At 47.4% G+C, this 23,200-nt stretch overlaps 1 protein-coding gene across 4 annotated transcripts in view; it reads left to right on the top strand.

Annotated features, from left to right (window-relative positions):
* The window catches only part of LOC147880904 (uncharacterized), a 206,704-nt gene that overhangs the window by 46,338 nt on the left and 137,166 nt on the right, over window positions 1-23,200 (top strand). For all 4 annotated transcript variants that reach the window (XM_087370091.1, XM_087370089.1, XM_087370090.1 and 1 more), the window contains one exon: window positions 10,862-10,928. In XM_087370091.1, the coding sequence (XP_087226217.1) occupies window positions 10,862-10,928 (67 nt within the window). The remainder of the gene's footprint in view (window positions 1-10,861; window positions 10,929-23,200) is intronic.

Genomic DNA, 23,200 nt, shown 5'->3' with positions numbered 1-23,200 from the left:
GCATTTCGCAGTGCCTTGAACTTATCTCCTTTTGGTGATTGATCATTTCCTTGTACATGACATTGGCACTGCAGGGGGGTGTTAGAATTATTGTTATAATTTAGCAGTGACCAATGTAATGTAATAAGTAGGTTAGGGGCACTTTTTTCTCATTTTAGAGGGTTTTTTTGCTAACCACAGTTAGTTCACTAACTACTGTTAGTGAAGGATAAGGTTTTGTCACTTAGACAAAACCTATCCCACCTTTCAGTTGTATCACACTCTTCTATTGCAACTATTGCTTTTAGCTCTCACTCTCCTACTCTCTTGCTCTCTTGCTCACACACTCTACTCTCTTTCCCTTAGTACTCACAATAATCAAATACATCTGGGTATGACAATGAAAAGAAAAAAGACTGGAGCGGAACGAAATCCTCTGTATGTCATGTCGCCCTGGCTGGTGCATAGCCGGTGATGGGACACTAGCGTCTGTCAAGGAGTCTCGTGCGTCTCGGTCTCTTGGAGGAGGCTTGACGCACGACTAGAGCCACCGTGACTCCCGTGGGACGTATCCCGGGTCTAAACAATGTGACGAGAGGTTCTCCAGAGTGATATGTGTGTCCCCTTGATGTCTCGTGTGTCGTGCTGCGGTCGTCAGGTCAGGGTCTCTGCCACGTCTGCGGCTAGAGACTGGACGATCAATGTCTCTTGATGGGAAGAACTCTATGATCGTGCTTTGAGAGGTGTCTGATGGTGTGGCCAAGCCCCGTCGCCTGAGTAAGTACTCTCTGTGTCGGACCCCCTCGTGAATGAAGGCCGCGAGGCATCTTTGATCTGGGTAGGCGAGGAATTGTAAGGAGCTCGGAGCCGTTTTTGAAGAGACAGTGGTAGCGACCTCCAATCTCGTAGTACACTGGGCACCTGCAAATAAAATGCTCCTTTGACTCAACCTCCTGACAGTCGCACAATATGCATATGCGATGCTCCCTAGGGAAGCTTATTAAACTCTTCGGAAGACCGATGGGTCTATGAGACTGTGAAAAACATGATACAATGAGTTGTGGTAGTGGAGCTACTAAACGAGCATCCACACCAATGCAGAATGCAAAAAATGCAAAATGGCAGTACTAAGTCCTAAGTACAACATAGTCATGTCGATAGTCGACTATATATCAATCTCAGCATCATCATCATTATCAACATCATCAACATCTTCATCATCATCAGCAGTAGTAGCAGGACATCAGGATGGATGAGGCAGTGGAGGCATGAGGTCAACAATAGAGCGCTGTTGGCTCCTCAAGGGTGCAGTCCTAGTACGTCTCCTCTGCGTCTATCCAGGGCCATTGTGACCCTTGTCGGTCGGGCTCCAACCCTAAACAAGGAGGGGATGTCCCCAAGTATGATCTGTGTGTCAACCCTCTGTTTGAGATGTCGGGTCACAGGCTCCGGGTCACAATCATGTCGAGGTCTCGTCTCGTGGGGGTCTATGTGATCTGGTTGAAAGAACTCCGTGATAGAGCTTTGAGAGGTATCATTCGAGGAAGAAGTCTACTCCTGTCTCCGTGCTCGGAGTATCCTCTCGCGGTGTCTAAGCACCTCATGGGTCTATGAGAATGTGAAAAACGTGTTACAAACGAGTTGTGGTGGTATATCTACTAAACGAGCATCCACACCAATGCAAATGCAAAAAATTCAGAATGTCAATACTAAATCCTAAGTACAATATAGTCATGTCGGTAGTCGACTATCTCATCATCATCATCATCACCATCAGGACATCAGGGTGGACGAGGCAATGGGGGCATGAAATCGGTGATAGAGTGCTGTCGGCCACACAAAGGTGCAGCCCTGGCATGTCTCCTTGTCATAGCTCTGCGTCTAACCAGGGCTAATGTGACCCCCGTCGGGCGGGACCCGACTGTCACGGTCATGTCGAGGCCTTGTCCCGTGGGTGTCCATGTGATCTGGCTGGAAAAACTCCGTGATAGAGCTCTAAGAGGGATCAGCCAAGGAAAAAGTCTGCTCCTATCTCTGTGCTCGAAGTATCCTCTTGCAGTGTCTGAGTTCCTCATGAACGAAACCTGCCAAACATCGCTAGTCTGGGTAGGAGATGAATCGGGCCAAGATCCCATAGCTGTCTCTGGAGGGAGAGAGAGAGAGAGAGAGAGAGAGAGAGAGAGAGAGAGAGAGAGAGGGAAAGAAAGTTTATTAAAGTCTTCGGAAGAGCGATGGGTCTATGAGACTGTGAAAATCGTGATACAACGAGCTGTGGTAGTGGAGCTACTAAATGAGCATCCATACCAATGCAAAATGCCAAAAATGCAAAAATGCAGAATGGCAGTACTAAGTCCTAAGTACAACATAGTCATGTCGATGGTCGACTATATATCAATCTCAGCATCATCATCAATATCATCATCATCCCCAGCAACAGCAAGATAGCAGGATGGATGAGGCAGTGGAGGCATGAAGTCGGCAATAGAGTGCTGTCGGCCACTCAAAGGTGCGGTCCTGGCACGTCTCCTGGTTGTAGCTCTGCGTCTAACCAGGGCTACTGTGACCCCCATCGGTCGAGCTCCGACTCTAAACAAGGAGGGGATGTCTCCAAGTGTGATCTGTGTGTCGACCCTCTGTCTGAGTTGTGGGGTCACGAGCTTCGGGTCACGGTCATGTCGAGGCCTCATCTCGTTGGGGTCCATGTGATCTAGCTGAAAGAACTCCATGATAGAGCTCTGGGAGGGCTCAATCGTGGAAGAAGTTTGCTCCTGTCTCCGTGCTCGGAGTATCCTCTCGCGGTGTCTAAGTGCCTCATGAATGAAACCTGCCAAACACGGCTGGTCTGGGTAGGAGAGGACACGGGCTAAAATCCCATAACTATCTCTGAAGAGGCAGTGGAAACGTCCTCGGATCTCATAGTACACAGGACACCTGAAGACGAAATGCTCCTCTGTCTCAACCTCCTGTATGTCACATAGTGTGCATATGCGCCGCTCCCTGGGTAGTCGCTCTGCTCTGCTGCTCTCGATGCAAAGTCTGTGTGAAGAGACCCGGAACTGCCCAGGAGAGATCCTCATCGAGTGGGGTAGGTGAATCTGTGTGTATCTTGGTGGGTCAATGAAACCCTCCGCTGTGATATGTAAGAAGTGATCTCTGTAGAAGCTAAGCTTCACTGGGAGTTCACTCGGTTCCAACCAGGTCCGAAAAAAGTGTAGCTGTAGTAGATCCTCACGGATAACCTGCTTGACCTCGTGTGATAAGAGGGGAGAGAACGGAGCATCCATGCTATACTGGAAGGGAGGTAGTCTATCCATGTGGAGCCCCAGTCGCTCAAACCATCTCTCTGTACGTGCATACAAGCACCTCTGATCTCCTCCTGCTGCAAGTGCCATAGAAGAGGATAGAGCTATCCATGGTAGCCTGCTACGCCCCGAGGTATAATCCCCATATTCCCTAACTCGGTAAAGATAAGTGATGACCTGAAATGCAACATCTAGCTATAAAGGGGGTGACCCAAACTCAGCCTTAATAATCTGGTCAGGAACGGATGACTTACCACGAATCATCCGTGATAGCATGAGAACCTGTAGCCGCTCCACACGAACCCACTCTGTATCCAAGAAGTCTGGCCCCCAACAAGGGCTGCCGTACATCCCCGCTGGGCGAGCCAAGGAGTCAAAAAGCAACCCCTTGGTGCGTGGATCCTGAAAGTGTGAGCGGAAGCATTGCCTCTCTAGCCTGGCCAATGAGGCATACCCTCTACTCAAGCGTTAGGATGTCATAAAGTGTGCGTGAATAATCAAACCAGATCTGGGTATCAGTCAGTGGCGGAGGGGACCGTCCTTCTAGAAATCTCCGCCAGAAGTCCTTAGAGTTGTTAGTAAACAAAATGTTCAGTAGCTCCTTCTCGTTTAGACGAACAAAAACTAGTTTTTTCCTCCGTAGCATTCTACGGTATTCACGTAGCGTATCTGGTGCACTCGGAAGATTGTTTTTGGTTTCGAATCTGAGTTGATGGCATAAGGCCTTACACTCATCATCGTACCAACTATTACAGGGTACGGTTTCAGGGGGTGGTGGGCGGGTGGAGCGGGTGGTGTGGGGAAAAGCGTGAATGGCAGCCTCGTGTAGTGAGCGGGTGAGAAAAGATCCCAACGCTGCCGGAGAGGCAGTGAAGAGAACTGACGAGATCTGAGTGGTGTAGAGAGAGAGAGAGAGAGAGAGAGAGAGAGAGAGAGAGAGAGAGAGAAGTATAAGTAGAGGTAGAATTTTATTATCATCCTCGGGGGGCCAAAAATGACCCATGGGACCTAATCCTCGGTACAAAAATCTCCTCCACTGTGGAGGGGTCAAGAATTTTCAAGTTCTGACGGTATAAAAGAAGACGAGTGACAAAAGATCCCAACGCTGCTGGAGAGGCAGTGGAGAGAACTGACGAGATCTGAGCGGTGTAGAGAGAGAGAGAGAGAGAGAGAGAGAGAGAGAGAGAGAGAGAGTAGAAGTAGAATTTTATTATCGTCCTCGGGGGGCCAAAAATGACCCATGGGACCTAATCCTCCATACAAAAATCTCCTCCACTGTGGAGGGGTCAAGAATTTTCAAGTTCTTGACGGTATAAAAAAAGACGAGTGACAAAAGATCCCAATGCTGTCGGAGAGGCAGTGGAGATAACTGACGAGATCTGAGTGGTGGAGAGAGAGAGAGAGAGAGAGAGAGAGATAGAATTAGAATTTTATTATCGTCCTCGGGGGGCCAAAAATGACCCATGGGACCTAATCCTCCGTACAAAAATCTCCTCCACTGTGGAGGGGTCAAGAAATTTCAAGTTCTTGTCGGTATAAAAAAAGACGAGTGACCGAAGATCTCAACGCTGCCGGAGAGGCAGTGGAGAGAACTGATGAGATCTGAGTGGTGTAGAGAGAGAGAGAGCAGTAGAAGTAGAATTTTATTATCGTCCTCGGGGGGCCAAAAATGACCCATGGGACCTAATCCTCCGTACAAAAATCTCCTCTAGTGTGGAGGGGTCAAGAATTTTCAAGTTCTTGACGGTATAAAAAAAGACGAGTGACAAAAGATCCCAACGCTGTCGGAGAGGCAAAAGATCCCAACGCTGTCGGAGAGGCAGTGGAGAGAACTGACGAGATCTGAGTGGTGGAGAGAGAGAGAGAGAGAGAGAGAGAGAGAGAGAGAGAAGTAGAAGTAGAAGTAGAATTTTATTATCGTCCTCGGGGGGCCAAAAATGACCCATGGGACCTAATCCTCCGTACAAAAATCTCCTCCACTGTGGAGGGGTCAAGAATTTTCAAGTTCTTGACGGTATAAAAAAAGACGAGTGACAAAAGATCCCAACGCTGCCAGAGAGGCAGTGGAGAGAACTGATGAGATCTGAGTGGTGTAGAGAGAGAGAGAGAGAGAGAGAGAGAGAGAGAGAGCAGGTGGAAGGAAGGAGGAGGGAGAGTAGATAGGTTTAGATGTCACATCAAAAGTATACAATAAGTGGTAGATGGGGACTTATGTAGTCCCTCCACATTTCCCACTAGCTCTACCCAAAGGGCCACTAAAGTAGCCCTTTTTCCCCCTTCATTACATTCAGCCTGTAGCGCCTTGAGAGCTTGGGACTGCGCTTAAGTAGGTTCATAATGCGTTGCAAACCAGGGTTCTCTTGCCCTTCCTTTTTTTTTTTTTGAATTTGAGAAAAGTGAACTTTGGAATCTGCTTCCTTCTTAAAAGATAAATCTGTTCTGAAACTCATACCTTTAACATAATCCAAAATTTGAAATTCGAGATTTTTTGCAAGCTTCCAGATCTTGTCTCGAAATTTGTTTTTCTTTCAAGAGCAGAAACCTTACTTTGATACCATGTTGGAGGCACCCAGTTACAAAAGTTTAAGATTTCACATAAAATAACAATTTGAAATTGGAAAAGAGTGGAGTTTTTAAATTCTAAATCAATCCTTTACAAAGGAAAGATTTCTCGTAGGAAGAAAGATGTAACGGCCCCCCCCCCCCCCCCCCCCGCTGTACCTTTGATATCAATCACAATCTCAATCTTAATCACAGTTGGAGGTAGAAAACGAATCTCAATCTTAGTCTCGATCTGAAAATATTCAGCTGGAATCTTGGTCTCAATCTCAATCTCAATCTCAATCCAGCATTTGAGTGTCTTTGAATTCGCCTCGAAATCTGCACATGAAGCTCCTTCGCAAATGTGTGTGTGTAGAGAACTGTTATTCTAAAACTTTTCAAGTGCGAACTTGTTGTTCGCAAATGTAGTGCTGCTTTCCATAAACAAAGGCCTCACCTTGATTTGTCTTTTTTTTTTTTTGGGGGTAAACATTGGAAAAGCAGCCATGTATCTCCCACACTGTGTGGAATTTGGAAATAATCAATAAGATGAATTTTACCGTGTCTCATTTTTTTACACTTTGGTTTTCATCTCTTTGTGCCAAAATGCGCCGAATTAGGCCTCAAATTTGTGTCTTGAAATTCCACACGGAAATCCAAGTGGAAAAATCAGTCCAAAGTGCTTTTCCATGATCTTCAGACCATCTTGTCATCATCCAAACGATTGAACCTTGCAAATTACAATTTATCAAAAGTCTACAACTCTCTCATATAGACTTTTCCCGCATGATTTGTCTTCCCATACATATTTACATGCCTTTTAAAAAGGGTCGATATACTTATTCCAATGACCAAAATAGTAAAAATTTGATAACATCAAACGGAGCTAGGGCCTCACATTTGTCGTGCTAGTTAAATTCAAGTCCGCATAGTTTTGTAACTGAACGGGACAACGTTACTCTTTGACATCTGCTTGCAAGAATGCTGCACAGCCCAAACCGCTCTAGGCTCTCGATCAAGAAGAGGTATCTGCATTGCTGAAGGAGAAGGGGGCTGGTTGGAAGGAGGAGGAGGGCCAGGATCCGAAGAAGGGGGCTTCTCGATCTGCGAGAGGAGTTTAAGGAAAGCCATCTCTTGCCACAACCAAAACATGGTGAGGTAGAGGGCCAGGAACAAGAGAAAGGGTGCATTGATTTGCAAAAATTGGTGGAGGAATACCAACATTAACTGCAACTGAAAGAGGTGCAGCAGGTGCCCGATGTGCAACAAGTGTCGAATATGCAGGAGGTGCCTAGGGAATGCTCTATCGAGAAGGGGCAGCACCAGAAGGTTTCTTGGGCTTTTTCTTCTTCCTTGGGCATCAAAGAGCTTGCATATCTGAGATTGGTTCTACTTGCCCGCAACTTGAACTATGTGCTGAAAAAGAGAGCCATCCGGATGTTGGAACATAATACGGTCACTTGTATAAATTGCGGTCAGTCATGATGACCGTAACTCTGGCGACCTTGTCCAACGTGCTAGCCTCCATTGCAGAAGAGGGTAAACCCGGGAGAGGTGGGATCTCTGTGACCAAACCAAAGGAATCTCTGATCATGGCGAGGAGTCAGTGGTAGACTTGAGGCAAACTGAGGAACTTGATAAAGAGTGAAGTGATGCTTTGTCATCCTCCACTGGGTCGAAGCATGGTGAGAAGGTTGAGATTAATATATTCCTAGAACCAAGTGGCAAGGGTCGTGCCTTGAGCACAGTGCTTGTGACTCTAGGGGAATAAAAAACCACTTAAAAGAATCTCACCTCAACAACCAGAACACAAGTCTTGGATGGGTGGGACTCATGGATGCATGCGGAAAGGTCGTGGAGCTCTTGAACTCCACATCTTTCTAAAGTTGGAGCAGCTTGTCTTTAGAACAAGTGCAAGTTCTCGTGGCTGGTGGAAGTGGATGAGGATTGGTTGAATGGTTGGCTATTCCCCACTTAAGGATGGAATGCCACAGGATAAAGAAGTGGGATGAAGGCAGAGGGCGAGATGTTTGGGGGGGGGGGGCAGCAAGAGAAGGGAGGGAATGGGAGGGAAGCGGAAAGAGAGGGGTGGGCAGCAGGTGGAAGCAGAGGGAGAGAGGCAGGGGGAATGCAGTAGCAGGGAGGGAGAGAGGCGGAAGGGGAAGGGATAGGGGGAGGCAGCAGGGCAGAAAGGGGAAGGGTTGCAGGGAGGCAGCAGGAGGGGGAAAGGGGAGGGATGAGGTAGGGGGAGTAGGGCAGAAGGAGAGGGGGGGGGGGGGGGAGGGAGGCAGCAGAGCGGAAGGGTAGGAGCAGGGGGAAGGCAGCATGGTGGAAGGGGAGGCGCAGGGAGGACAGCAGTGGGGAGGAGGGGGGTGACGGGGAGCTGGAGCTTCAGCTCGGAAAGAGTGTCTTCACTCTGTTTTTCTTTGAATTTATGGTTTGCAAGATTCTAGTTATTTCTCAAGATAAAATGCTGTATGGGAGAGGAACTACTTCATAGATGCATTAAACAATACATGGTACAACAGAGTATCACTCACAATAGGAAAACGAATGCGTAATTTTTTAAATAAAGCTAATGTTGACTCAATCGATTTTCAAGTGTAGTAGTGCTCAATCTTCTTTAGGCCTAGAAGTTGATATCTATGATGAGTCACAGCTGCCTGAGTATGATCTGTTGTATATGATACGAACGCCTCACATTAATTCAAACCTCTCTGATGTGACTAAATATGGGGTAATTACTTTCCAATTCTATTCATCCTCTCGTCTTTGCACAAGTAAGAATGCTTTCATCTCACAATTTTGCAATTTAATCATTTTACTTCTTTTTAAGGGCTATAATTCAAGAAAAGTAATGAAGTATGTTCATTGCACTTAGAATCAAAATCCAAAGGGGAGCTCCAAAGCCCATTTTCTTTTCTGCTGTCAGGGTTGTACTATTTTTAGAGGTCTTTCAATCTTAGGCACTGTTTTGCTCCCCCCCCACCCCACAAACCGTGAAAAAAAAAAACCCATCACCACTTTGACCCCCCATCCAAAAAAAACCTTATAAAAGACGAAGTAAAATAATAAAGAAACAATTTAAAAAACCTGTTTCTTGGTGTTTGCTTTTGTTTCGTTGTACTACGTTGGTTTGTCTTTTCTTTCCTTATATTAGTATTGGTGTTTCTTAATAACTAAACACGTTGGGATTTATAGCTTAGTAAAATTCATAAAGAGGTTATGGAATTTCTTGACACCTTCATGGCAGCTTATGCTTGGGTACTGATGAGAACATAAGTATGGTTCTTCTTACTAAGCTATTTTGATTGTTCGCTTTTACTATTAGTTTTGTTTTGTTGGGATTTATAGCTTAGTAAAATTCATAAAGAGGTTATGGAATTTTTTGAAACCTTCATGGCAGCTTATGCTTGGGTACTGATGAGAACATAAGTATGGTTCTTCTTACTAAGCTATTTGGATTTTTCGCTTTTACTATTAGTTTTGTTTTATTGGTCTTACAAAACCGCTTTTCTCCCTCTCCTTTGTTCTTTTGTGCAACATTTCCTGCATATCTAGCAAGAAGTTCTTAGCAGCATCATTTTGAATCCCTTTTAATCCAACCATAACTGGTGACTTAGGTTGAAACCCGTACATAAGCATAAAAGGACTATAACCCGTACTAGAATGCTTTGCACTGTTGTAAGCAAATTCAATCATAGGTAGATAATCTTCCCATGAAGACTGTCTCTTAGATACATATGCCCGAAGCATGTCTTCAACCAACTGGTTGACCTTCTCTGTACTGCCATCGGATTGTGCATGATCCGAGGAACTCATACTTAGAGTAGTTTCCAACTTCTCAAATACAAGTGTCCAAAAGTTACTTGTAAACTTTGAGTCCCTGTCACTGACTATGTCAAATGGCAAACCATACAGCTTAAACAAGTGGTCCACAAACTCGTGAGCCAACTGAACAGCTGATATAGTTGTTCTAGTAGGTAAGAATCTAGCCATTTTTGTCAAACGGTCTACTATGACCCAAATGGAGTCATGACCCTTGCGCGTTCGAGGCAGACCAGTAATAAAATCCATGGAAATACTTTCCCATTTATTACCTGGAATCTGTAGTGGTTTTAATCTGTGAGATTGTATATATTTAGTCTTATGAAGGTACATCTTAGGGCCATGACGGTATAAGTATTGTTGAGCGAAGAGATCAGCCTGCTTGGTTAGGGTAGTTGCAAGAGATTCCTTCAGTAAAGTAAATTGGGTCTTAATTTCAGAGACTAGATGATCAGTCAGTGGAGAATAGGAAAATTTGGTGAAGAGCCCAGCTCCTGTTTGGGTTCATCTGCTATTGTGGGTTTGTGTGGATGTGTTCTTTGCAATGGGCCTGGTAGGTCATGGCATTTCAGAATACACGTGCATTGTTTTAAGCTTGTTGTGGAAAAGTCAGGAAGGGCATTCTATAGGGAAGAGGGTCCTTGGTGGATGGATATGCCAATGTTGGAAGTAGGGATAAAAGCTGAAAAGGCGATGCAATAGAGGCTCAAGGGTCTGCAGGAAGGGGGTGCATCACACAGATTGGAAACTGTCCAATCAATCATTTTTACTCTCTCTCCCTCTTCTTTGGGGGGGGGGGGATTGTGCACAGCATGATTGCGATCTCTTTCCTAGTTTTAGTTTCCCCGTTGCATTCTGTGTGTGTGTGTGTGCGTGTTTCTTGTAATATAATAAATGGCTTTCACAAAAAAAGAGTGTGTGCGCATGTTGGGTGGGTGGGTGGGGTTTTGGGTGCCACCACAGGACTAACAGCTGCATACGATTTTCTTTTCCGGGGGAATGAAACTGCTAGCAGTATGATAGGTATATTCAAGAAAGTGAGACACACTAGACCCCTGCATGTATCATACAGCAAGGGTTCTATGCTGGTTAAATCCTCACTAATTTTGTGTCTACATTTGTTTTCGTATGCTGCAGGTTTTTTATTTCCATATTGCATTGTTTTTTTCTGCTTTCTCTAATTGTGTTCCTCTGTGGTGTGTTACTGCTAGTTTTGAAGCATGCATTCACTGGGCCCGGCTGCAGTTTGAGGACCTGTTTGCAAACAGTATAAAGCAGGTACCATTGAATTATGCTTAGTGTCCAGGCTAATCTTCAAATGCTATTCTACCTTTGAAAGACTCTTGACCTGGAAAAGATACATGATTGTACATGATTGGAGCTGGAATTTCAATAAGCCTTGTTGAAGATATGAATTAAAGCCAGTCATTTGTGCTGAACTTGTACACTTGCTGATGGAACTCATAACTATATCTCTCTCATTCACATTTAGCTTCTACATAGACATTAGTTAAAAGGAATCATAAGGGTAGGCCTACTAGATAGTGGACTGTAGTGCCATCGCACACGAGTAGGATCAGCTGTGCATATGAATGATTGAATCACTAAGGACTGCCTATCGCTGACTAGAAGCTCTCTCGTAGATAAAGAAGGGAGCACACAAGAACATTGTTGTAGCTAAGGAGCTGCATGTTGGAAACCTGAGTGTTGAACACTCTAGACCTGTGTGAGTGGTTTGCCGCACAACCTTGTATGGCCTGGAAACCTTGTACATTCCCCTCACACAACCCCTCACACAACCCCTAGCTCCATACGCTAACTTCCCTTAGGGATGGTACCCCCTCATTAACTTCTCATGCTTACAGCAAGGGCTCAACTAAATTCCTATGCTTACGTATTGCCATAGTGCTAGGCGGTCATTGCTCCTAGGCCTAGTCCTAGGGTGTAACAGCTTCACTTAGGATGTTGTCATCCTCCTCACTATTATAGGTGAAGCAACACTCCATGCACGCAAGGAACCATAGATTTAAAACTTTATTGTTGAGGTGTAGGAGAGAAGCCAGCCTAGTACAAGCTTCCCTATGTGGCAATGGTAGAGTTAGTCAACCAATACATCACTCCCAAAAATAAAACAAACTCGCTTGGATTACGTTCCCAATCAAAGCACCTTAGACCACATGCATAGGTTAGAGGTCTCATTTATTGCCCGCCCCAGAGAGTGTCTTGGTGGGGGTGTGTCCATGTGATGTGTGATAGCCACTTTTGACATAGTAGTGAGTTGCCAAGGACCACTTATACCCTCTATGCTTGAGGATGTATGAGGAAAGATCCCACAAAGTAGTACACATGTTATGAATAAGTCAGAACCCCTAGGACCTAAGCTCTGTTGGAGGTCAATTCTCAACCCTCTATTGCTTCGTTGCTCACCTTTAATGCTCCCAAATGAGGAGAAGCCATGAGATGTAGTTTAGGTGAAGATGTGATCCATGAGCATTAGTATGCAGCCATCCATTATTTTGATGACATGGGCTGCATCTTTAGGGTAGCATATGGCTGTCTAGAACATCTTCATGCATCCAAAAGGATGCAAAGGTGGCACGCAGCCACCTATGATGACTACGTGACATCCTGGCCATGTGGACAGCACTCTGAGGTGCTGATATGGCCCAGGAGACATGTGGCACTATACAGAACAGCTCCATCCTGATGTGGCATTCAGCTACATGGGTTGTACGGCACTGACCTGGCAGAAAACATTGACGTGGCAGCTGGTGCCAGCGTGGCAGTCGACTTGCCAAGTGTCAAGTCGGGTTTAGTCGGTTGCTGGTCAGCCTCTAGGTTGGCTGCCCTAACCGTGTCATGTGCTATATGTGGGAGTCCCCTCCCACTCTCCAGCACATTTACTTCTCTTCCGTCTTCATCCCTTGAACAGAGCAGTCATACATAGTGCACACTTGCGCTTTCTTCGTTCACCTCTTGTCGCAGGAGTTGTGCATTGCGCTTTCTTCGTTCACCTCTTGTCGCAGGAGTTGTGCAAGGAAGGCTATTGACATCAAGTAGAGGAGAATGTGGTTTCTAGAATTGATGAATCAAAACCCTTGCAGAGATATCAGTCCTTTTGACAAAATGAGTCCCAAACAAGCTAATGACTTGGGCAGACAACTCACATAGAGATAAGGAACACATATGCCCATAACATCGCCAAATGGAACCCCTAACAACAAAGAAAAAGCTACCCTAGCCCAAGTTAAAGGAGGCTTGACTAGTGAAGCAGTTTGCACGAGACCGGATAGCAGGACCCTCTAGATCATGTTGACATTTGAGCGGCTGCAGCAAACAAGGGGAAAAAAGAAAGAAAGATATATTAACGTCTGCTGAAGCCCTCATGGGGCTATGAGACAAAGTGCACATCCAAAAAGGGAGCCCTTATATCTCTGAGTGTTTGAGAGAGTCGAGGAGTTTACAAGGCATAATTATTTAGCACACTAAGTTCTAATACTAACATGAAGCGGCCTTCATTACATCATTTTTAGACTAAGAGCCTTCGGGTTTAGATTTGAAATCTCTGATGAGTGCTATACTATCTTGATAAACAGCCCATTTTCCTTCCTTAAGAGCTTCATTTACTTTTGTCAATTCTGCGTTTCTTGCCTTGAGCTGAGTTGGGGTGAGCTCCTATGAAATCCACATTCTGTAGCTCTCAACTTGTTGGTTTGTTTGAGGACTTTGTTCCTTGCTGTCTTGTCTTGAAGATTACTCTTGCCTGTATCCCCTTTTGGTTGACAAAATCTCTCTTCTGTGTCCCATTCAATCTTGGGAAGTGTCTTCTTGAGATGTTCAGTCTTTGTTTCCGTACTTCCACTTTCTAGAGTCCAGCCCTCGGGCAGCCCGCCTATGCATGTAATCGATTATTTCCAGCCCTGGTTTCTTGCTCTTTTACCATTGCTGTGAGTTCCTATTTCATAGACTTGATATGAGTAGTAACTAGTACCTTGGTCATGAACTGTGGCGGGTGCTGCTGTATTGCATTGTTGTAGAACCTCTTGGATTGCTGCCCTTGCTTTTATTTCCGAAACCATCTTCTCTAGAGAGGCTATGCGGAGCTTTGCATCTCTAAGTTCTCGCTATAGGAAATAGATCTACTCATGTGGATCAGATTTGCTTTGGAATCGGTGGTAGGTCTGTTGGCTATGGCAATCAATGGAAGCCCAGAAATGAGTGGGAGAAAGCCAAAAACGAACTGCTGTATTGAAAATGTTGCAACAATGAATGGAGGCTCAAGAGGGAGACAATATGACAAAACCCTAGGGCTAAATGCCCTAACTGGACTAAGTGTTCTAACTGAACTAGGTGGTACATGAACTAATTGTACCATAGTTACTAGGGAACGTGAACGGCAGCGGAATGTCGACCCCCTAGGGAACGGGAACGCCCAAATCCTAGGGAACGTGAACGAGAAGGGAACACCACGTCACCATACCCATAAAAGAACACATTATTCTATACATTAGAAAGCTTAAACTTAGAATTCAAGACTAAAAAATGTTGCAATTGCTTTTGGAGTAAGGACTCAAGGCTCAGGACATAAACTCAATACTGAATCTTATAGATGAATCACGATTCATGAATAATCATTGATAATAAAATCTAGATTAATCATCATAGCTTGCCAACCGGCATACAAAAGCAGAGTCCATCAGAGACAAGGCACAAGCATATGAGATTATCTTGAGTCTTGGAATCTGGAATGTGGATACACGAAAAGGAGACTGAGACCTCCTACTACTGAGGCTTCTAGAACTTAAAAAACTAGCTGCTACATGCATGATCCACTCAGCACTGTCCACATCAGTGATCAATCTAAATGTGCAGCATTGTGGTTGCTGCCCTCTTCGTCCTCTTCATCATCTCCATCATCTGGATGATCTCCATCTTCTTGGTCATCTTCAACATCAACCGTGGATGCACCCACCACATGCACGATTTGCTGGCCTGCTGCCTTACCATTCTTCTCTTGCCATCCAATGATTATCTCGCGGCTGTACCCAACATTCAGCTTTTGAAGAAAACCTAAGTTTGCATGCACAAACACAAGGTCACTTGCCTTTTGTGTCCCAAGTCTGTTCCTCTTCTTTGATGCAATGTGCCCAAAGCTACTCCACAAGCGCTCACAAGGAGAGGAACTTGCTCCTTGACTCAAAATGCGGATAGCCAATTTCTGCAACAAAGGTGTATCAGCCCCATAATCCTCCCAACATAGAGCAGACCCCACAATATACCTGTCCCTTTGTGCATCCTCAGAGCCACACATTCCACATTTCTTCCTATAAAAAGCCAACTCATCCTTTACTTGCCTTCGCTCTTGTGCATCTGGTACCATTTGCTTCAGTATCTTCTCCCATCCTTGTATCACCTCCTTATCCGACTCTTGCTTGTTACCTTGAAACTCACGATCCAAGACATAAGCTGCAGCATGCAAGGGTGAATGATAGGAGTTCCACCGCTCCACTGCCAAGTCTACTAATTCATGCTTCCTATTAGGATTAGTCACCACCTCCTTCACATTTTCAATCATTTTGTCCATCCCCTCATAAACTTTGCCAATGCATGGCTCATCACTATGCATAAGCCTCATCAAAAGGATGATGGGCTTCACTATTTTCACCATATGATTGACATCCTCCCAATAGGCATCAGATAAGCATAAAGACTTGCATTCCATGGCATTTGCACTCTTTGATTCCTTCCACGCGTCCCATTCATTACACACAACAAGCTGCGTTAGAGCATTTTTAACCTCTAGAAGACGCTCCAACATGATGAAGTTGTATGCAAAACGTGTCTCTGAATACTTCAAGAGGTCTTTGGAGGTAAGCTTACAATACACTGCAAGAATGTAGTGGTGTCGTGTGATTAAACCAATAATCCTTTGCAAAATCAATTATTGGATGCACCCAAGTAAGCTTCCCTATGTCCTTCAGCAAGTTATACAAGCAATGTGCCATGCAAGCACTAAAAGTGAGCTTAGGATAACATGCCTCCGAAATGCGACCTGCTGACCTGTTGGAATTCTCCCCATCTGCTATGAATTGAATGACATGTTTAGCCCCCACCTCATTAATAGATTCACTCCTCAAATTAGCTAACCTCTCTGCTGGCTTTCCACCCTCCGAGTCATCAATGGACCTCAAGAAGCATGGACTTGCCTCTGCAATATGCAACTATGCTGTGAATAGATCGACTATGTGTATCACTCCAACCATCACCCATCAAGGTAGCACAAAATGTCTTCCATTCCTCTTTGACAAGCTTCAAATCCTGCTTTATGCTCTGCTTCTCTCCTTCTAAAATCTTGGTTCTCAAGGCTTCATAAGATGGCGGTGTGTAAGAGGGACCAAAAGCTGCAATAGCCCTCACCATAACCACAAAATAAGGAATGCGGGCTTGATTCAAGGCAATGTCACCGCTATTAAAAAAACGCCCCACTGCATCATCTACCTGTGCCTTCTTGCCAGGGTGCCAAGTGGCAGCTAAGGAAGCTTGTCTCTTGCCCTTTCCAAGACGCGAAGTGGCAACTGAAGCAGAAGGCATAGCTGAAACTGGAATACTGGTAGACACTGCACTTCCAACATGCATAAAAGCTCGAGCACCATGCTTAGACGCATTTGCCAATGCTTTTAAGCGTAAAAGAACATTGTCTGGCACTGAAGGACATATGCTAATGCCTTTGTTCTGCACTCCTAAGAAGTGAGCTTCCACTCTCACTGAACTGCCAGTCTTTGGCTGCCCACAATAGCAGCATATTTTTTTTTTTTCATGAAAAAGACTTCTATTAAGTAAGAACAAAAACCCGCGAGAGCAAGCTCAAAGCGGAATACATCATGAAATCATGAGGATAATAAAAAACCCCCTCAGAGTGAGGTGGAAAGAAACCAAGGCTGAGGCTGAAAGTGCCATCTTAACCCTGTAGTAGATTCAGAGAAGAAAGGAGAATCCTTCCATTCCCTGAAGAAAGAAACCCTCCTAGCTGAGGCTGCACGGGAGTCCCCCTGCATACCCGTCCATACGGCCATCAGAGTGTGTACGATGTCTGTCCAGATACTAGCCAATGTGTGCGAGGGATGAACCTAAGTACCCTCCATAGCCTCTGTGCATCTGGATCTCCATATATGCCAGGCTGCTATGCTCGCTATAATCTCCCAAGAAGTATCCACAGAGGCATGTACAGCTGTAAAAGGACGGTGTGGAACCACATCCAACGAGCAGAGCTCAACCCGATGACGTCGAACCGAAATGGCTTGGGAGAAGTCAAGTCCCTCATAGAAAACCTGAGGTCCTGTAAGAGAAAGCCAAGCCACCGAGCCCCAAGTCATAAAGAGTGGTGAATGGGCAAAGTGACTGAAGATCCTGGCTATCCCCATCCAAATCAATCTCGCCTGTCTGCAATCCCATAAGCAATGCTGAATAGACTCCGAAGCAGAAAGGCAACGAGGGCAAGTAGGGTCGGCTCCGAATCTGGACCTCCAAAGATTCACTGCAATCCCTCCATGAATAGAAAGCCAAAAGAAGATAGTGATCTTTCTATTCCTGTGGGATTTCCAGAGCCTCCTCCAGAAGTACCTCTGCTGATCCGCAGTAATACCAAAAGTCTCCCAATGAGGAACTCTGGAGGGTCTCCAGCCTCTACTACTGAGCTGAAATCTCCTGGCATTACTGACCGTGTAACGAAAGAAGGGGATGGTCTTCTCTCGATGCCCCGCGTCAATCCACTCCCACTCTCCGGGGTCCCACTGTAAATACCTGATGGGAACTCCTCCATAGAGCCAAAGTCTCCAAGACCCGGTGGAGAGTAACTGGGGGTCAGGGTCTAAGAACCACTCTGAATCTGATCCCTGCATCAAAAGGCCTACGACCCTGATAGGCTGAAAAGCAAACTCAAGCAATATATCATCTGTAGATCTGAGCAATCTGCCACCATCCTGGACACTGAAAACCAAAGCATCCTCCTGTGCATCTCGGAAGGCTAAGACCTGAAGTGGAACCCCGCCTCTCGAGAAAGTACCTGCCAAGTGGAGGTAGTGAGAGGCATATCATCTGTGTCTATCCAAGCCTCTGGAAGGGTTGTCTCAATCTGCAAGATCCTCCCTGCACTCCCTCTGAGATGTCCTGTCAACCTTGACTTGGTTTCCTCTGGAAGCCTACGGAAGGCTTTCCAAGATCCTAAAGAAGAAGCAGGTCCCCTCTCCCACCTGGCCCACTGCATGTAGGGTGAGGCACCCAGTGGTCTGCCACGATCATCTAAAATACTGTCGTTCCACATGATGGGCTGCCTATCAATCTCTTCCCGGGAGGAAGGAGGAATCCTCCGAAGAGAGCTTCTGAAACTAGCCCAAGCTTTCAGAATGGCAACCATGAGAGGGGATGAAGGTGATCTGAGGTGTGCTGAGGTGAAGATCCATCTAACACTGCTCATCCAGTCTCCTCCTGAGGAAGGTGTGCACCTCTGTATGCTGCTGATAAGAAAGTCCTTCCACGGTTCCTGTCCTGGCATAAGTCCTCGCACCACTATCTTGCAAAGTAAGGCTCTGCACTGTAAATCTGGATCAATAATATTGAGACCCCCATCCTGTGTAGGGAGGATGAGGGTCTCCCAAGCCACTCTGGCTAAGGCATCTGCTGTGCCATCAAGCCCACTCCAGAGAAAGTTCCTGATCGGTCTTCTGAGCTGAATGATGCAGTCCCTAGAACGGCACCAACATGAACAAATAAACCAGGCCGTGGCCAAGAGGACCTGGTTGACCACCACAACTCTAGAGGCAAGATCCAGCTTGGCTGAGCTCCAAAAAAGAAGCTTCCTTCTGATGCTCTCCAACACGGGAGCAAACTGTTGCGTGGTAGAAATACCAAGCCGACGTGGCAGCCCAAATACCTGATAGGCACACCCCTCTGAACCCAAGTGAACCCTATGTCAAGTCCCCAAACTGGAGTGTCCTCATCACTGATCCAAAAGCCATTGGATTTATGCCAATTTATCTGCGCCCCTGCCGCCAAGCAAAATAAATCCAATGCTGTCCTGAAAGAAGTCAATGTCTGTGGAGAGGCATCCAAATAAATCGCTGTGTCATCAGCCAACTCACTGTCAAGCAGCTCCTCTTCTCTTCTGATAGGAAGTCTCAGCCCAAAGATGTCAGCTTGAGATCTAACATAGATGCTCATAGCTTCGGCCACGAATAAAAAAAGGAAAGGAGCAAGGGGGCATCCCTGACGGACTGATCTCGAAATCTGAAATCTCTCACCCCTTACCCCACCAATAAGTACCTGGCTATGGGCTGATCTGTACAAAGAGGAAACACCTCTGATCCAAACATCAGTGAATCCAAAGCGTAGAAGGGTGCCCTCCAAAAAACTCCAATCTACTCTATCATAAGCTTTTTCAAAATCCAACAGTAGAATGGCAAGATTCTGGCCACCCTGCATGGCCCACTCTGAAGCTTCCCAGAAAGAAAAAATGTTATCAAAAATACTTCTGCCATGCACAAATCCCGTCTGAGTGTCGTGGATAAGATCAGGGAGAAGTGGTTGCAATCGGAGGCTGATAGCCTTGGCCAGAATCTTGTAACAAGTCCCCAGAAGTGTGATAGGCCTCCACTGGGACAATAAATTTCTGCTACCTCCTTTTGGGATAAGGTGGATGAGGCCCTCTGTAAGCGATTCAGGCATCTCGCCAGAGTCCCAAATGGCCTGCATGGCTGAAGTAATATAGTCTCCAATCATATCCCAAAATGCAATGAAAAAAGACGGGGTGAGGCCATCTAAACCTGGGCACTTGCCCTTGTGAAGGGCTGAAAGTGCAGTCCTGAACTCTGTGTTGGTGAAAGGTGCGTCAAGTAGAACCTGCATATCCGGATTCACCAACACTGGGATACTCTGCCAAATAGCCTGTCTAGCATCCTCTATATCGTGTGTCTCAGGATCAGCAGTAAGGAGGGTGGCATAGAAATCTGAAGCTATGCGTAAGACGTCATCTGGCTCTGTCTGTAAAACCCCATGTGAGTCAATAAGCTGAGATACACTCTCTCTACTATGTCTAGGGCCAAGAGTAGAGAAAAAGTGTTTATTGACTCTACCACCCATCTGAATCCAGAAGGACTCCCGTGCATGAAAGGCATACTCTGCTCTTTGATCAAGTAATAACTGCAGATGAGCCCTCGCTGCAGCAAGGCGCTCCTGAATCCAAGCATCTGAAGGCCGTTTCTGCTCTTCCCTCTACAAAGCTGCTAACTGCTGGCGAACACCAATCTCACGTCTGAGAATGTCTCGTCTTCTGGTAGAAGCAACTGAGCAGTAAAAGTCGCTAATACCAGAGAGGGCAGCGGCTAAATGTGAAGGATGTGGCTGCCCTCCCTGGACATGAGCAAACCATATCCGTAGGGCTGCCTCTGTAAGGTCCTCCTCTGTGTAAAAGGCATCTGGAATCCTGATGCTGGCAGATCGGCCTCTCAAGTGAGGCTCTGAGATAGCCAGAACAACAGGGAAATGGTCTGAGGTGGAAACCCCCGCAGCAATGCATACCGATCCACCTCTGTCTAGTGCCCAGTCATCTACATAAAATCTGTCAATGCGTGCATGAATAGGCATCTGTTGCCTCCTGTTCAACCAAGAGAACAGGAGGGACTGTGGCTGAATAAGAAAGGCATCATCACACCAAGTATCTCTGCCACAGAATTGGAAAAGGAAGGCATCCCAAGCTGCTCTCTCCAAAGAGTGAAGTCCGCCTTCTCTACCCCCTTTTTTGTCTGAAGGTAACTCGACCATGTTAAAGTCACCTCCAATCACCCAAGAATCCACAATGGGGGCCCGGGAGAGCAAAGTCTTCCACATAAGGACACGTTCCCCTCTAATGTTGGAGGCATATAGGTTGAGGAAGCCAACCTTACGCCCTCCAATCAAAAGAATAATCCACTGAGCTCTAGAGGGGATAATGACTCCGTGCCCAACAACTAAGGGGAGAACCGAATGCGAAACTGAAATAGAAGTGCCACCCCTAGTGCCCAGTGCAGGTGACCAAAAAGTATGTCCTGAAAGCAACTTGCCTGACTTGGCACAATCTCTATAATCCAGCTTGTGCTCTTGAATAAATAATATATCAATGGGACCCCCAGTAACACCTGGATGTAGCTGATCCCGGATCAGCTGTCTACTGCGGCGATGTGGGACGCCACCTAGGCCCTGTATGTTCCAACTGATAATCCTCATCGACGGGAGGATGTAGAGTGGAACACCTTACCCGACCTAGTGGCGGAAACAAACCCCTCAACAGGGGAAGACCTCCTGCTCGAGGAAGGAGGGAAGGAACCCAGTGGAGGAAAGTCAATAGGGGAAAGAATCATGGCACCTGAAGAAGAAGCCCTGTCAATAGGAAATCCAACCACTGGCTCCCCAAAAGTAGCGGGCACAAACTCCTCCTCTGGGAAATCTGAACTCTCTGCCAAGGCTGAAAACGAGTTCCTGTGGAGCAATCCAGACACCGGAGTACGAAGGATCCCTTGTGAGGGAAGAGGATCAACAGTGTAAGCTATCCCCTTCCCCCTGTCCAAGGGAGGGAGTGAGGAAGGCTCTCTACCCGGTGTCTGCCCAGTCGCGGAAATCTCTCCGTCCTCAAGAGGAACATCTGGCAGTGCTGGATCTAAGGAAGAAGCTGCAACTGGGGAGGAGGTCGAAGCTTCAGCGTCTCGGACTGTGCAAGGTGAGACAGGAAGGACAGCTCGAGGTGAAGCAGAGTCTACTAAGGTACCCTCGTGAACTGAAGGAGGGACCTGCACACGTACTGGAACCCACTGTAAAGCGTCGCGTGTGCTTGAGGGAGGGGGGGGTCGAGGAGCAGGTGAAGGACCTGTACCACCCCCCTGACGAGGCCGAGGAATAGGTACTGGACCTGTACCACCACCTGACTGAGCAGGACCGCCACGTGAAGAACGAGGAGCAGGAGCTGGACCTGTACCACCCCTCTGTCGAGGTCGAGGGGCAAGTGCCGGGTCTAATCCCCCCCCTGTCCCCCCTGTCGATGCCCTGAGGCGGTAGCTGTACCAGAGGGCTTCTTAGGCCTTTTCTTCTTCCTGGGACAATCCCTGGCAAAGTGTCCCGAGGTCCTGCAAATCCTGCACTGGTCCTGCCTGCCTGAAATCTCCACTCTCTGGCGAAAAAAGGAACCATCCGGGCGCTGTATCATGACGTGGTCCATCTCGAGGTTAGGATCCTTGCAAAGGACCCTAACTCTAGGAACCCCATCAGCCTTGGTTGCCTCTGCTGCAGTCAATGGCAACCCAGGGACGGGTGGGATCTCAGCAACTGCGCCAAAATGCTCCCCAATAACAGAAAGAAGTCGATGGTAAACCTGGGGAAGCCCGGGGAACCTGATGAAGAGCGAGAAGAACTTCTTATCTGCCTCTACTGGGTCGAAACCAAGGTGAAAGGCTTCAAAGAAGATCTTTCTGTGTCCCAGGTGTAAAAACTCGGCCTTGAGCACAGTGCTCGCAGCCTCTGGAGTGTCAAAAACAACCTGGAAAAAACCTCGTCCCAGAAGGCGAACATCTACCAATCGAGGAGCGAGGTCTGGGGGGAGAGCCGCAAGCATCCAGTCTCTGGCTTGGGATCTGGAAGGGTGAGACCCGAAGATGCGTGCTAGCAAAGTGGTAGAGCACTCAATCTCTACATCCTTCTTGAGCTGCTGCAACTCGTCTTTCGAGAAAGTGATAGTTTTCGCGGCCGGTGGAGATGGAGTAGGATTGGCTGACGGGGAATCCATCGCCAATCAAGGTGAGGAGGCCGACTCGAACTGAAAAAAAAAGCTCCTTCCGTTCCAAAAAAGCTGCGAGGGGCAAGGGAGGGGAAAGGAGGCTAAGAGGAAGCAGGGGGGAAGGGGAGGGAAGGAGGAGAGGGGCTGGGGCTGAGAGGGGAGAGGGGCAAGCTGAGAGGGAGGGAGGGGAAAGGAGAGGAGAAGAAAGGGAGGAGTGAGAGGAAGAGAGGGGGCGGGAGAGCAAGCAGGGAGGGGGCGGGACAGCAGGGGAGGGGGCGGGACAGCAAGGGGGAGGGGGCGGAGGCAGGGAGAGGGAGCGGAGCAGCAGGGGGGAAGGGGCGGAGGCAGGGGGGAGAGGGGGAGCAGCAGGGGGGAGGGGGCGGAGGCAGGGAGAGGGGGCGGAGCAGCAGGGGGGAGGGGGCGGAGGCAGGGAGAGGGGGCGGGACAGCAGGGGGCAGGGGGGAGCAGCAGGGGGGAGGGGGCGGAGGCAGGGAGAGGGGGCGGAGCAGCAGGGGGGAGGGGACGGAGGCAGGGAAAGGGGGCGGGACAGCAGAGGGAGGGAGCGAGGGACAGGCAGGGGGGGAGGGGGCGGAGCAGCAGGGGGGGACGGGGGGGAGCAGCAGGGAGGGGCTAGGGACAGGCTGAGGGGGGAGAGAGACGGGCTGAGGGAGGGGGAGCAGCAGGGGAACGGGGAGGAGCAGCAGCTCAGAGTTTTTCTCGTGCCGAGCCTAGCAGCATATTTTCGTGAACCTCC

Source organism: Dipteris shenzhenensis, chromosome 31, assembly GCF_047967505.1.
Source record: "Dipteris shenzhenensis isolate YYH24624 ecotype China chromosome 31, Dip_SZ_1.0, whole genome shotgun sequence".
Taxonomy (NCBI): domain Eukaryota; kingdom Viridiplantae; phylum Streptophyta; class Polypodiopsida; order Gleicheniales; family Dipteridaceae; genus Dipteris; species Dipteris shenzhenensis.
Note: the sequence above shows the minus strand (reverse complement) of the source record. Positions and strands in the feature narration are given on the sequence as shown.